The following is a 14,829-nucleotide window of genomic DNA, read 5'->3' as shown; positions in this document are numbered from 1 at the left end:
CTGCTCTTACTGCTAGTCTTGGCTGATACATATATGCATATGCATATGATGCTAGTCTGAGAGATGCATATACCTGGCACAGATGTGAGCAGAACAAAGGGACTGATTCAGAGTTGAATGCCGATATGTGCATATGCATTGAAAGATAGTGAAGGGGGGACAGCTGATACACCGTAAAAAAACAGAGGGTAACTGGCAGTTGGTTTCAGGATAGAGCCTGAGGGAGTAATAAAGAAAGCCAGCTTTATACAGGTATGTGTGGGAATTCTGTAGTACTTGACATATGCCAGGTCCCACGTATATATTTGTTATGTGGTCAGGATGTCATGCCAATATGTTGGAATAACAACAGCCAGCATCCTGATTGGTAAATATTCCTGGCATGCTTGCATGCAGCCTGGGTAAGGGGGTAGGTTTAGGGACTAGAATTTAGGGTTAAGCTGGGGGGAGGGGAAAGTTAGGCTGTGGGGAGGGGAAGGTTAGGGTTAGGTTGTGGGCCGGAATGGTTAGGGTTAGACGGCAGGATACAGGGATTAGGCACTAGTGGGGAGGGTAAGGCTGCTGCAAGGAAGGGTTAGGGTGGGGGGAGAGCATTAGCTTAACAATGGAGCATCTGGGCAGCAGTGCGGGATGCCGGACAAATTCTAACTTGTTTTTCAAAGGGGAAATCAATTACAAGACATGGATTCGCCTTGTAAGTAATTGCCCCTTTTAAAAAAAAAGTCCAAGTTCAGCTGGCATATCTATATTTCACAAAAGGGGCAGAGAGGCCAGGGAGGAGGCAGGAAGACAGCTGTCTTCATGCTCTTCTCTTTTCAGGAGGCTCATTACACCATCTACATGAAAATACACCCATATAGGGCCTTATTCTAGTTCATTCTTTCTGACAAAACATCTTAGATGGACAAAACCATGTGCACTGCAGGGGGGCAGATGTAAATTGTGCAGAGAGAATTAGATTTGGGTGAGTTATTTTGTTTCTGTGAGTGTAAATACTGGCTGCTTTATTTTTACACTGCAATATAGATCTCACTTTGAAGTAAAACCCCACCCAAGTTTAATTCTCTCTGCACAAGTTACATCTGCCCCACCTGCAGTGCACATGGTTTTGTCCATCTAAGAAGGATTTTATAAGAAAGAGTGGACTAGAATAAGGCCCATAGTTCAGTGTATAAGTGGAAAGAAGAAATTAGAGGTTCTGGTGCTGGGGCAATAGAGTCAAGCAGTGAGTGAAAGATACAGGGACCATAATGGCAAGGAGGGAGTGAGAGGTGCAGGGGTAATAGATGGAAGGAGTGAGAGAGAAGTGCAGGGGAGATAGAGGCAAAGAAGGAGTGAGAGGTGATGGGGTGATAGAATGAAGGAGATGGGTAGAGGTGATAGAGGTAAGAAGTGTGAGGTGAAGAGATAGAAGGGGCAGAGTCTATGAAAGGTGAAGGGGGTAAGTAAGAAAATAAGAAAGTTAGAGTAGCAGGTGTGATGTGAGACATTAAAGAAAAATAAAATAAAAATTTACAGTATGGGTGCCGAATGACTCACCGAAATTCGGGATTCAGGCGGTCATTTCTTCGACATCAGGATCACGACAGACTTACATAGGCTATTTTCCTCAATGGGACCACCACCCCCATAGAGGGAGTAGAGAATAGGTGGCAAGCGCTGCAAGTCACCAAGCCCACAAGAGGCTTGAATGCTTGCCCCCGTTTGGCTCCTGACTGTCGGAGGGTTATACAATATCCATTAGCTGATATGGTGTAATGGTGTAACGGATGGTGAAATGGTTTGCATTACTGCCTCACAGCACTGAAGTCATGGCTTCGATCACCACCATGGCTCTAATTGTGCGGAGTTTGTATATTCTCCCCGTACTTGTGTGGGTTTCCTTTGTGTGCTCCGGTTTCCTCCCACAATCCAAAAATATACTGGTAGGCTAATTGGCTCCCAACAAATTAACCCTAGAATGTCTGTGCATGTGGTAGGGAACATAGATTGTAAGCTCCACTGGGGAAGGGACTGATGTGAATGTTCAACTATACTCTGTAAAGCGCTGCGGAATATGTGTGCACTATATAAGAAACTGTTAATAAATAAATAGTGTCTGCTTTCAGAGATGGGGAGTAGTTCACATAGGAGGTCTTCTTTAGAGGCATAATCTGTACCTGCCAAAGGGCTCATGAAAGTTTACCTGGTGTGTATCTCACTATGTTGGGCTTTTTAATGGTTATATGATACATGCTACATTTTATCCCTATGTTGGGCTACAGACTTTAAGGATATAGGGCTATACATGCTCCTTCTATTCTGGGTCTATACTGTAAATGCAGGTTTACAAATAGAAGTCTTAAATATGTAGCAGTTTAGAAGTACTCATTTTCTTAGAGCTATATGCAAAAATTATGCAGCGCTGCAGCATTCATCAGGCAGGGGTCCATTTATCAAATAATATTTGCAGCCGTTTCCCCTAAAACCCTTTTCTGAGGTTAGCAGCAAATCTTATGTATCCCTGTGCTGTATAAAGGAAAGACCACAACAGGTATCAGTGATCACCCCATTTGGTACTTGTGTATTATCCGGGCACCCGATTTTTTCATTGCACGTAAAAAAATTGCGTCGCATCGCATCCAATCATATAGCATGCAATACGACGCGATTGGACCCGATTTTTAATCGCACAGGTACCCAGATGCCTGATTCTTATGTTAAATGCCCCCCCCCACGCCCGATTTTGGATTGTACACCCACCCTGATGGGTGATTACTATGTTAAATTGCCCTCCAATGTTAACGCCACCCCAGTATCAACACAAACCCGAAGCGTGGCGAGCGCAGCGAGCCCGCGGTGGGTGGCGGTACGCGTCCTCCGACCTTTTCATACCCCCACTATCTACGTCGGCGTGGAGATGATTTTATATAGTGTGGCGAGCGCAGCGAGCCACCGAGCCCGAAGCGTGGCGAGCCCCACGAGGGGACGCGGAATACATGTGAAGTAATACGCGTGCGCTCGCCACTCTTCGGGCTCGGTGGCTCGCCACACTATATAAAAACTCCACGCCGACGTGGATAGTGGGGGTATGAAAAGGTCGGAGGACGTGTACCACCGTCGCTCGCCACGCTTCGGGTTGGCGTTGATACTGGGTTGGCGTTAACAAAGGGGGGGGGGAGGAGCATTTCACATAGTAATCACCCATCAGGGTGGGTGTACAATTAAAAACCGGGTATGGGGGTGCATTTAACATTGTAATCAGGCATCAGGGTGCCTGTACAATGTATTATCGGGTATAATCGCATCGCATTGCATCGCATGCCACTAGTTAAGGCATGCGATGCGATATTAAAATTGTACACTCCTCCCGGGAAAGGCTTAAAATCGGGTACAATTGCATCGCATGCCTTAAGTAGTGGCATGCGATGCAATGTATTGGGTGCCCGGATAATACACAAGTACCCCCCATTCTTACCCTGCAGCCGCATCCCCCTTAGGTTTGTTGCCCGATTAATAAATATAAATCTTGGCCCCCGCAGCTACCGTCATCTGAAAATGTTTATGGGCTGCACATCGTATATGCACCTAGCAAAGAGTGCCCCCGGATGCGATTGCTGTGCATTAGCAGCAAGTGGGGGCTGTGCATCCACAGCAACCCGGGCTCCACGCTTGGCACATCGCAGGGACAAGCGCCGATCCCCGTCTTTGCCACATTATACATTCACTGGATAGGATCAACTGCAATGCAATCCAGGATGCCAACACTGCACCCAGATTGCATTGCAAATGCAGTCATTGATAAATGAGCCCCTCAGAATGATGCCATTACGTAAAGAGCTCACGGACCATCGTTCTGCATAAGAAGATTACAGCATTTCACATAAACAAAAAAATATCAAATCTACCATTGAGCAAGGGTTGACCAAAAACACTCTTTTTAATGGAGAGAAATACGTGCATATAGCTTCTAACATAATAGGTTTTCTTTAGATATAAGCTTTTCCCAGTATCAGCCCCCACTACACCACTTTGTGGATAATAGTCTAATTTAGGCTGACCTTTACTTTGAGGGATCTCTGTGTGTACGGGCCGATCCCAATTCTGTGCAACCTGAAGTAAATAGTGTTCAACACAGTACACTATGGGCCTGATTCATAGATGAATGATTTTCAGCTGACTGTGCTGCATAGGTCTTACAACAGCGATCGCAGTTATTTGCAAAGTGATGAAAGGCAGGAATCCTATAGTTGCAGTTATGGGGAGTAGTGGCAAAAAACACAGGTATGACCGTTCATGACCGTTTTTGGGGTGTGTCCTAGATGGTGACTGTGATCCCATACACTGCTGCAAAGTCTCTGGCGTTTTAGGTCTTGCCACCATGCTGCACGATAGTGTCTAGATCCCCTTCAGTTTTGTAAATTTTCCATCATGCACTGGGTCCACATTTACCTGTAGGGGGAATATAAATCTGTGGCGAGTGAGCGAAGCGAGCCACCATGTCCGAAGCGTGTGAGTGCAGCGAGCCCGCGAGAGTACAATGCTGCAAAAATAAACAAAATAACCTACACCTTTGTGAATTACAGATAACATAGAAAACGTTGTGAGGGCATCTATCAGCTTCCACCCTCACTGAACATCACATCCTGTAATCAAAACTGAAGGGGATCTAGTCTTTACCCATGCTGCACTGGTTTCTCAGAAGTTTGATAAATCAACTGTTCTGGAACCATGTGGCTGAACCATTTGCACATTTTCACACACTTGCTAGACGCATACGCACAGCTGCATCAGCATTATTATACACCACTGAATCAGGACTTATGTTCAATTCTGTATGGCAGTGGTTCCCAAACTTTTTTGAATCACAGTATCAGAATATTTATCAGGGCACCCCATAGGCCTAAAATTTATGCTGAGAATTTTAGTAAAAATATTAAACTAAATAAGTTGTGCTTATATGTCATCCTTAGGTCCAGTTATGTGGTGAGGAACAGGATTTACTTCTGATTATCCACATGTTTTACAATTGCAAGCCACAAGCACTGATTTTGCCAATTTCATTGACCATGAATAATTTGAATTGGTTCTGGAGCACCAACCTGGGGCACCCATGCAAGTGCTCCGAGGCACTCCTGGGAGTCTAGTCGCAGTTTGGGAACCACTGCTGTATGGATATGGTTAATTTACAGTGAGGGCCTGGGGACTTAAAATGAAGTACAGTTAAATAGAAATTATAACCTACAGCTTATATGAAACCACTTTCCATTACTCTAAGCTACTGTAGTCATCACAGGCATTGTCTCACACTCTGGGTTCAGGGCTAATGGTGTGTACACATGGTCAGATGTGCCTTCAGATACTATCCACGATCCGATCAGATCGGATCGTGGATAGTGTGGATGCCAGTAATTATAATCCCAACAAGGGTCCAGAGCTGTGCAAGATGTTAGTGTCCAGAGATGTAATACTGAACAATTTGTAATCCAAGGTAAGTAGACCACTTGCTTAGCACTCTCTGTTGGATGCCCGATATTAGTTGGTGGCGTCCGTACTGTGGAATACAGCACTATCACCCGCGGGGTCGACACGTCAGTATTGTTGGTATTCAATGCTGGGTAGTTGTCACTCCAGCAGACCCGATACTCGTGGATGCGAATAGACTGAATCCCCTGGTGTTACCTTCTCACTGTCATGAGCTTGCGCCCAGTATGCTGTGTCTGCGTTACCGCACTGACCTCAGTGTATGCGGCCGGCAGTAGTAGAACACGCCGCAGTGTCTGAAGGTGCCTATCTCGGGGATCAGATCCTCGCTGGTAAACGTAGCCGGGGACCGGTGGTTAGAGGTCGGTTATGTGTCGCTGCTGTATCCCTTTGGGTGTCTGGCTGCAATGTCCACAATTGACTCCTCACAAAAACGCATTTCGCTGCGCTCAGGCGGCTTTTTCAATTCAGGATGCCCCTAGCGCTCAAAATCACCCCCAAGTTTTGTCTCCGGATCGTGGATAGTATCTGAAGGCACATCCAATTTGCATACAATCCTGACTATATAGTGCCGATCTGCACTATATAGTCAAGGCAGACAAGACTTTCTGCCTTGCTATACGTGAACGCGCATCGGATTAGGATCTGAAGGGTTAAAACCCTTGCGATCTGCATCCGATTCCGATCCGATGTTGACTATATTGTCAACATCGGAAGGCAAAAAGTACAGTGTGTACACACCATTAGATTTAACAAAACTGGGAATCCAGCAGAGTCTGATGGGACCTAGTACCTTGTTCCCTGGATACAAGATCACAATAAATGTTATTGAATACTACCAAAATAAATTTACTGCATCCTACAAATGCTTGCGCCACTCCCCACACCACAAATCACACTGCAGTCTATGTAAGGGCCTAGGAGACAATGCACAGAGTGAAAATAGCAGGCTGCTCCATGTGTGTTTAGGGTTTCCCAGGCAATCGGCTATTCTCTGTAGGGCTGGCCCAATCCTTTTACAAGAGAACTGAACTCTTAAGTAACTTTATTCTATACTGTACATAGAATTTACGACATTTCTACATTTTGTGTCTGTTTGTTTGTCTGTTTTGTGCTCCTTCTCCTTTGCATTTTATAAATGCAATATATTATTATTTTGTAGTCCTTTGATGAATAGATAGATCATATTAACACATGGATCAATAATATTCTCTAGGATACTTCCGTTCACAATCCATAAGTGATCGGTCAGGAAGGGAATGGAGCAGAGTGCAGATTACACTGCGAATGCGGTTACATTTGATTTGGAATAGACACATTTCCATTTAATACAGACCTTAAATAAATAAGATGACAAACGGGATCACATACCAGTATCACAGGATTGGCTCCTTTGCGGATATCCACTCCTGCTTCTGTATTTGAGTGGATGTTGTTGTCAGCAATGAGCCCTCCTGCTGCCAGACGTAGGAAAACCCCTGATGCCTTACAGTGGTAAATATCATTCTTTAACATGACAACCTAATGAAAGATATGACACTGACTGAGTGTTGTCAAATGTGCAATCATGCAGACAAAGAGTTACTACAGGAAGATAGGTGCCACCAGCCAGCACTGCATCTTAAACACAAAATTCAGACTGGCTTTTGCAATTAACCCAAGCCTGCTACTCATATTATGACAGGTTAAATAATATTTGCATCTCTTCAGCTGTCTATTAGAACTTCTATAGTGTTCATTCTAGCACCCGCCATCTTTGACAGCCCATGCAGTTCCTCTTCCCTGCCTGGGGTGTCGCGGTCTGCTGTAATGCTTCTAGCACAGTGTGGTCTGTATATTAGCACTGGTATGCAAACCAGACCTGTGCTAGAAACACCACAGCAGACAGCGACAACCCAGGCAGGGAACAGGAACTGCATGGGTTCTCAAAGATGGCGGGTGCTAGAATGAACACGATTATATTCTGGAATTTATATAATACAGTAAAATATTCTGTATGCACTTCTGGCTTATATGTGCATTGGGTGGTCCAATACCATAAACATATCCTGCCTTATGACTGCATATTTCTTCTACAAAATCTACTATATTACTCTTATGTTATCATCAATATGGTCTGAGTTTCAAGCTAGCCATTTTTTTAAGTGGGAGTACTTACTGTACAAACCTAATGCATTCCTTGGCCAAAACACATAATATAATGCTATTCCACTGTATACAGCATAGAATGCTACACCTATCCAGCATAACCTGACCAATAGACTTTATTTAATATAATTAGGGGGATATTCAATCCCTGACGCTATTTTTGATGGGGGAAATAGCAGCGGGTGCCTATTCAATGCTGTGTTGAGATCTTTTTGATCGCATCGCATGCGACCAGATCGCATGCAATGCGATCAAAACAATGATTTCATTGTACAATCACCCTGATGGGTGATTAGTATGTTATATGCACCCCCATTGTTAATGCCGCCGCAACTATTAACGCCAACCCGAAGCATGACGAGCACAGCGAGCCGGCGCGGGGCGCTGTACGCGTCCTCCGACCTTTTCATACCCCCACTATCCTTGTCGTGTGGAGTTGATTTTATATAGTGTGGCGAGCGCAGTGAGCCACCGAGCCCAAAGCGTGGCGAGCGCAGCGGGCCCCGCGAGAGGACGTGGAAAACTTCACATGTATTACGCGTGCGCTCGCCACGCTTCGGGCTCGGTGGCTCGCCACACTATGTAAAATCAACTCCACTCCGCCGTAGATAATAGGATTTATGGTCTTACCTTGATAAATCCCTTTCTTTGAGTCCATAGGGGGCACAGGAGTTCACGCTGGGTATGAGAGGTGAGGTAGCAGAGCGTGCACCAAAGGGTTACAAACATGTACCCAGCATGCTCCCTGCCTCCCTTATCCCTTATAACCCGCCCCCTGACCCTGGGTCACCAGTTTCGTTAGCAAGCCCAAAGTAGGAGCAGAGCCAGAGAAAAAGGAAGAGCAAACGCACACCCACATAGCATACAGGCCCTAAAGCCATGGAACTTTCCTACATAGGAAGCCCCGCTACCAGGTGCGTCTGGGAGGGCGTCCTGTGCCCCCTATGGACTCAAAGAAAGGGATTTATCAAGGTAAGACCATAAATCCTATTTTCTTTTTCGTCCACTAGGGGGCACAGGAGTTCACGCTGGGATGTCCTAAAGCTGTCCCCTCACGGGTGGGGGACGCTCCTGGACTGCGGAAAGCACATGTCTACCAAACTGTGCATTAGCCGATACAAAGGTATCAAATGCATAAAACTTGATAAAGGTCTGGGAAGAGGACCAAGTAGCCGCCTTACAGAGCTGTTCAGCCGAGGCGCCTCGATTAGCGGCCCAGGATGTACCCACAGACCTGGTAGAATGTGCTGTAATCCCCTCCGGGGGAGTAATCAGTGCGGAAAGATACGCTTGGCGAACCACTGATCTGAGCCATCTCGCCAAGGACTGTTTGGAAGCGGGCCAGCCCCTCTTATTGGCCCCATAAAGCACAAACAGTGAACCCGACTTACAAGTTGACTTAGTCCTGCGAAGATAAATCTGCAACGCACGGACTACATCAAGAGAAGCTTCAGCTTCAGAAGAACCTGGAAAAGAAGGCACCACTATTTCCTGGTTAAGGTGAAACTCAGACACCACCTTTGGAAGAAAATCCAGTTTGGTACAAAGAACCGCCCTGTCCGGGTGAAATACCAGAAAAGACGGTTTCCATGATAATGCACTCATGTCAGACCCCCTTCGTGCTGAGGAAATAGCCAACAAGAAGCCACCTTCCAGGATATCCATTTCAGATCCACCTCCTCCAGAGGCTCGAAAGGAGACGATTGAAGTGCCCGGAAAACCTCTAAAGAGGGACACCTCAATAGCCAGCCCGTCAAAGCCAGGCGACTCAAGTCCGGGTGTCGGAATGGCCCCTGTGAAATTAGGTCTGGACGCAGAGGTAGACTCAGAGGAGAGGCTACCAACAGGTTCGCGTACCAACCTCGACGGGGCAAATCTGGGGCCACTAGGATCATCATTCCTCCCTCCTTCCTGAACTTCCACAGAAGGTGAAGTAGGAGTTGAAACAGGGGGAATGCGTACACTATCTTGCCGACTTAAAAAGTCTGCCTCAAAATTGAGAACCCCTGGGATGAAGACTGCAGAGATTGCAGAAATCTGCTTCTCCGCCCACCTGAATATCTTGGAGACTTCTTTCATCGCTCCTTTGCTGCGTGTCCCGCCCTGCCTGTTGATAAAGGCCACGGGCGTGGTGCTGTCGGACCGGATCTTTACAGGGCACCCTCGGATGAGGGACCCCAACCTCTGAAGAGCCAGAAGGATTGCTCTCAATTCCAGGAGATTGATCGGAAGGCGACTCTCCTGAGCCGTCCAGCGACCCTGAAAAGATTGAGAATTGCAAACCGCTCCCCAGCCCCGTAGGCTGGCATCCGTGGTAAGCAAGACTCAGGTTGGAATCCAAAACGGGCGGCCCTGAGACAAGTTATCTGTCTTTAACCACCATGTGAGAGACAGGCGAACCTTCGGGGGCAGTGTGATCAATTGACTCCTTAGACGAGTATGATCTCCTGTCCACTGGCTGAGAGTGTAAAGCCGAAGTGGGCGCGAGTGAAACTGTGTATACTCTACCATGTCGAAGACACCACCATACACTTGTGTACTGAGACCCTTCTGTGACCTATAAGGGAATGAATCTTCCTCTGAAGGGAGTGGATCTTATCCTCTGGAAGATATACTCTCTACAACCGAGTGCCCAGCCGAGCTCCCAAGTGAAGTGTCCTTTGGGAAGGAGTAAGAAACGATTTCTTCCCGGTTATCCTCCAACCGTGAGATCAGAAGTGTAATCACGACCTGCAAATGACTCCGTAGTAGGTCTGGGGACTTTCCAAAATCAGTGGGCCGTCCAGGTATGGAATCATCCGAGCCCCCAGCCGGTGCAGGTGTGCAGCCCTGACCGCCATCACCTTGGTGAACACCCTGGGAGCCGTAGATAGACCAAAAGGTAGCGCCCTGAACTGGAAGTGTTCGACCCGAAGGGCGAACCTCAAAGTGCTGATGTTCATGTCGGATGGGGATGTGAAGTATATCTAGCGAGGCCATGAAGTCCCCTAGCTTCAGTGAGAGAATGATCGAACGCAGGGACTCCATGCAAAACTTCGGCACTCGCAGAAAAATAGTGAGCGACTTCAGATTCAGGATAGGACGGTGAGAACCATCCAGTTTGTGAATCAAGAATAGGGTGGAGAAGAACCCCTGACCACTCTGCTCCTGAGGAACTGGAACAATGACGTTCGAGTCCAAAAGAGAGCAGATGGAAAGCTGTAGCACTTGTCGTTTCGCTGGGTCCTTTGGAAGACCCGTGCAAAAATAACACTGAGGAGGGGGGAACCGGAATGTCAGGGCATAGCCCCTGGAGACCACCTCCCTGACCTGTTTAGCCACTGGACGACTGGTAGCCCAGGGCTGCTTGGTGCAGGGCTTGGCTCCCTTAGTGGATGAGGAAAATCTAGAGGAAGGACTAGTGCCGTCGGACAAACCTCTCTCCACCTTGCCCGCCCACTCAGACACTGCCTTGGCCACCCATGACGCGGCAAGCGTGGTACACCTAATGGCCCCTGCCTGTGAAAAAGCAGTCCTGAGGAAATTCTCAGAGGGGTCCTTCAAAGATGAAGAATCCGAAATGGGCAGTACTGAAGCGCGAGCTAATCGCGCAACATGATCATCCGCCAGGGGAGGATTTTCCCACTTAGCCCTCTCTGTGGGAGGAACAGGTTAAAAAGTAGTAAGTCGCTTGGAAAGCTGGAACCTTCTAAACGGTTGAGACCACGCAGTCTCCAATAAATCCTCCATGAGGGCCGAAGGCGGGAGCTGGGCCGATACTTTCTTAAGACGCTTAAAAAGCAGGTCTTTACTTTTAGGGGCAGGAGCCTCATCCTCCCTCTGGAGGACTGCCTTAACCTCCTGCATCAGAGAATCTACCTCCGCTGAGGACAAAGTGTCATCGGCCCCTGCGGATTCCGCCACTGAGCTGGAATCCGAATCGGAACGCGGAGAACCCGCATCAGGACTCTGCTGCCTACACTGCCTCCTGGAATCCCTGCACGCCCGAGTAGCCGTCAACCCCTGCACAGATTGTGCAAAGGATTGCCACCAAGGGGGCTCTACATAAGCAGGAGCTGCCCCAACACTGGTGCTGGCCACTGCCACAGGGGGCATGGGCACAGGGGGCAGGGGGTAAGGAGTTGACAAGCGGTCAATATGTCAATACCTGAGTCAAGGTCGAAGCCCAGGCCGGTTCCTGCTGTGAAGGCGGCAGAAGATCTGCTTCAAGGGCCAAACACCTGGAACAGATATCCTCCTCCTGCCGAGAGAGTATGTCCACACATACCCTACAGGTACGCTGCATCGGAGATGGAGTCTCCTTGCCAGGTTTCGCCTTAGGCATACTGTCCATGATAAAAGACAAAAAACACCAGCAGTTACAACACTGACGCCCAAGCAACACACTTACAGCCTTACCCACAAACACACTTACAGCCTTACCCACAAAGCTTTAGCAAAGCCATTTGGTATGGGCAGATAAACTCAACAATTCAGCAAGCTGAAAAGGAGACACCGTATATGCAAAGCCAATACTATGAATGGTGACAGTGTTTCAAACTTTCATCTCTTCCAATGATATTGGAAGGAAGACAGCATCAGAGTACCAGCCGCAGGAGAGGATAAATACCACAAACACCAGGCTCCAGAAGCAGGGTGTGGGGGAGAATCCCAGCAGCCTCCATCTCTAAACCCAGCAAGTGCCAGAATGGCTGCTGATTAGGACCTTAATGAGGAACTGGGACAAACATTTTATTTTTTTTGGGATTGTGGGAGGAAACCAGAGTACCCGGAGGAAACCCACTCAAGTACGGGGAGAATATACAAACTCCGCACAGTTAGGGCCATGGTGGGAATCGAACCCAGGACCTCAGTGCTGTGAGGCAGTAATGCTAACCATTACACCCTACAGCACCTGGTGTTCCTATGTGGTCACCCACTCAAGTACTAACCAGGCCCAATATACAGCATTAGCTGTAGATCCCAGGCTGTCTTCAAGCTTCCAATGATATTGGAAAGAAGACATCAGCAGAGCTCAACAATCCAACCAGCAGCAGGAGAGGAGAAATACTACACACACACCAGGCTCCAGGAGCAGGGTGTGGGGGAGAATCCCAGCAGCCTCCGTCTCTAAACCCAGCAAGTGCCAGAATGGCTGCTGATTAGGACCTTAACGAGGAGCTGGGACACCTGGGGCAATCAGAGAGCAAGCCTCAGCACTTCCCCAGGGGTGGGGGAGGGACTAACCTACAGCACCTGGTGTTCCTATGTGGTCTCCCACTCAAGTACTAACCAGGCCCAATATACAACATTTCCAATGTGTATGGCTGTAGGTTCCCAGGCTGTCTAACCTCCCCCTCAGGCATCAACCCCCGGGACATAGCCTGACTAATTGTCCCTGGTGATCTAGTGGAAAGGTGGAGCAGTCCAGACCCCCACTGCCTGCCCCCCCGCTGACTCCCATACAAACGGGGGAAGGGGGGGGGAATCGCTGCTAGACACGGCTCCCTGCAAGCAGGGAACCGCCGCTTACCTGCCCGGGGACGGAGTGCAGCATGCGGGAGCCTCCGAGAGAGGGTCCCGCGACGGAAGTCCCCAGCCCAGTCGCCAGCGCTGCCGTCGCCACCGCCGAGTGATGGAGCTGCGCTGCCGGTGATTCACTAAAAGAGCACCTGCCGCAGCAGCTCTAACCCATGGCTGTTCTAACAGCCGCGATAATGGTGCTGCTCTCTCCTTGGCACCAAAGAAAAAACTGGTGACCCAGGGTCAGGGGGCGGGTTATAAGGGAGAAGGGAGGCAGGGAGCATACTGGGTACATTTTTGTAACCCTTTGGTGCACGCTCTGCTACCTCACCTCTCATACCCAGCGTGAACTCCTGTGCCCCCTAGTGGACGAAAAAGAAAGTGGGGGTATGAAAAGTTACGAGGACGCGTACCGCATGACCTCACCTTGAAAAAGCCCTAAGAGCGAAACGCGTCGGTGTGTTGGAGCCCTGACACCCACTAGTGGAACCCAGATCCAGCTATCTCCCTGTGACCGGACCAGCTTCCCTGAACAAACATCCCAGCAGCCGTAATTCACAAGGACACTACACCTACAAACCAGGTGGAGCCCTATACCAACATGGGCTCCCTAGGCTGGAGAATCACAACACTCCTAAAGTCCACTATCAGCCAACTCCATTGGGATATACCAGGAAGCATTCATAGGAACGGACACTGAGACTCCTACCTTTGAGAAAATTGGGTGACTATCACGGCTCCACATTCTATTAATCAGCATTCAGTACCAGTTCTTTTATTTATTCATACATGTGATATATTTTAATAAATGTATTTTTAACTTTACCTGTTGCTTACTATTAGGTAAAAGCGCGGTTTCACACCTCCTTTTCTTTCCATATTTTGTGTTTGGGCTTGACACCCTTACTTACGAAACCGCTGCTCTAGCAAAGTCACCCATTTATAGGCGCCCTCACAGGACACTCTGTGCCCCACCCTTTTTTCTTCTCCATTGGGAACACTGTCCCTGATACATGCAACCCCAGTGATTAAGTTTTTATCCAGCATGCTGGATATTAATTGCTGGGGCAATGGGGATGTGCGGGGCTGCACACCGCTATTGCTTACACAAGGAGCGATGAAGGGGAATTCTCGGTACTTGTGTATTTTCATGGCGCCCGATATATCGGATGTGATATCGGCCGATATATCGATGTGATCCGAAATGATTTTTGACCTGATTTTATATAGTGTGACGAGCGCAGTAATCCACGTACGCTCGCCACGCTTCAGGCTCGGTGGCTGGCTGTGCTCGCCACACTATATAAAATTAACTCCATGCGTAGTGGATAGTGGGGTTATGAACAGGTCAAAAATCGGTTGGGATTGCATCGATATATCGGCCAATATCGCATCCGATATATCGGCCGATATCGTATCTGATATATCGGGCGCCGTGAAAATACACAAGTACCGAATTTTCTAAGCGGTCTAGTGAGATCACTTAGAAAATGCCCCTAAATCGCTACGTGTGAAGGCCCCAATACAAGTGCTCATTAAATAGTTTTATAAAAGCACTGTGCCCAGATGAATATATTTCCCTTTTTGGAAGGTCTAAGTACTTTGTCACTTGCAAAGAATGCACTCAGCATATTTATACAGTATATGTGAGAATATTAGTTGCTTGACTTGTGTATCTTCTGTTGAGCTATGGCACCTGCTTGCCTTTGGCACAAT

At 47.9% G+C, this 14,829-nt stretch overlaps 1 protein-coding gene across 1 annotated transcript in view; it reads right to left on the bottom strand.

Moving 5' to 3' along the window:
* Nucleotides 1-14,829, bottom strand: part of FBXO10 (F-box protein 10) — a 143,391-nt gene that overhangs the window by 87,556 nt on the left and 41,006 nt on the right. The window contains exon 5 of the mRNA XM_083179690.1: nucleotides 6,835-6,984. Within this exon, the coding sequence (XP_083035816.1) occupies nucleotides 6,835-6,984 (150 nt within the window). The remainder of the gene's footprint in view (nucleotides 1-6,834; nucleotides 6,985-14,829) is intronic.

The sequence above is a fragment of the Crinia signifera genome, chromosome 1, assembly GCF_055691185.1.
Source record: "Crinia signifera chromosome 1, ASM5569118v1, whole genome shotgun sequence".
NCBI classification, from domain to species: Eukaryota; Metazoa; Chordata; class Amphibia; order Anura; family Myobatrachidae; genus Crinia; species Crinia signifera.
The sequence above is the reverse complement of the archived record's forward strand: the minus strand, read 5'-3'. Positions and strand labels throughout refer to the sequence as shown.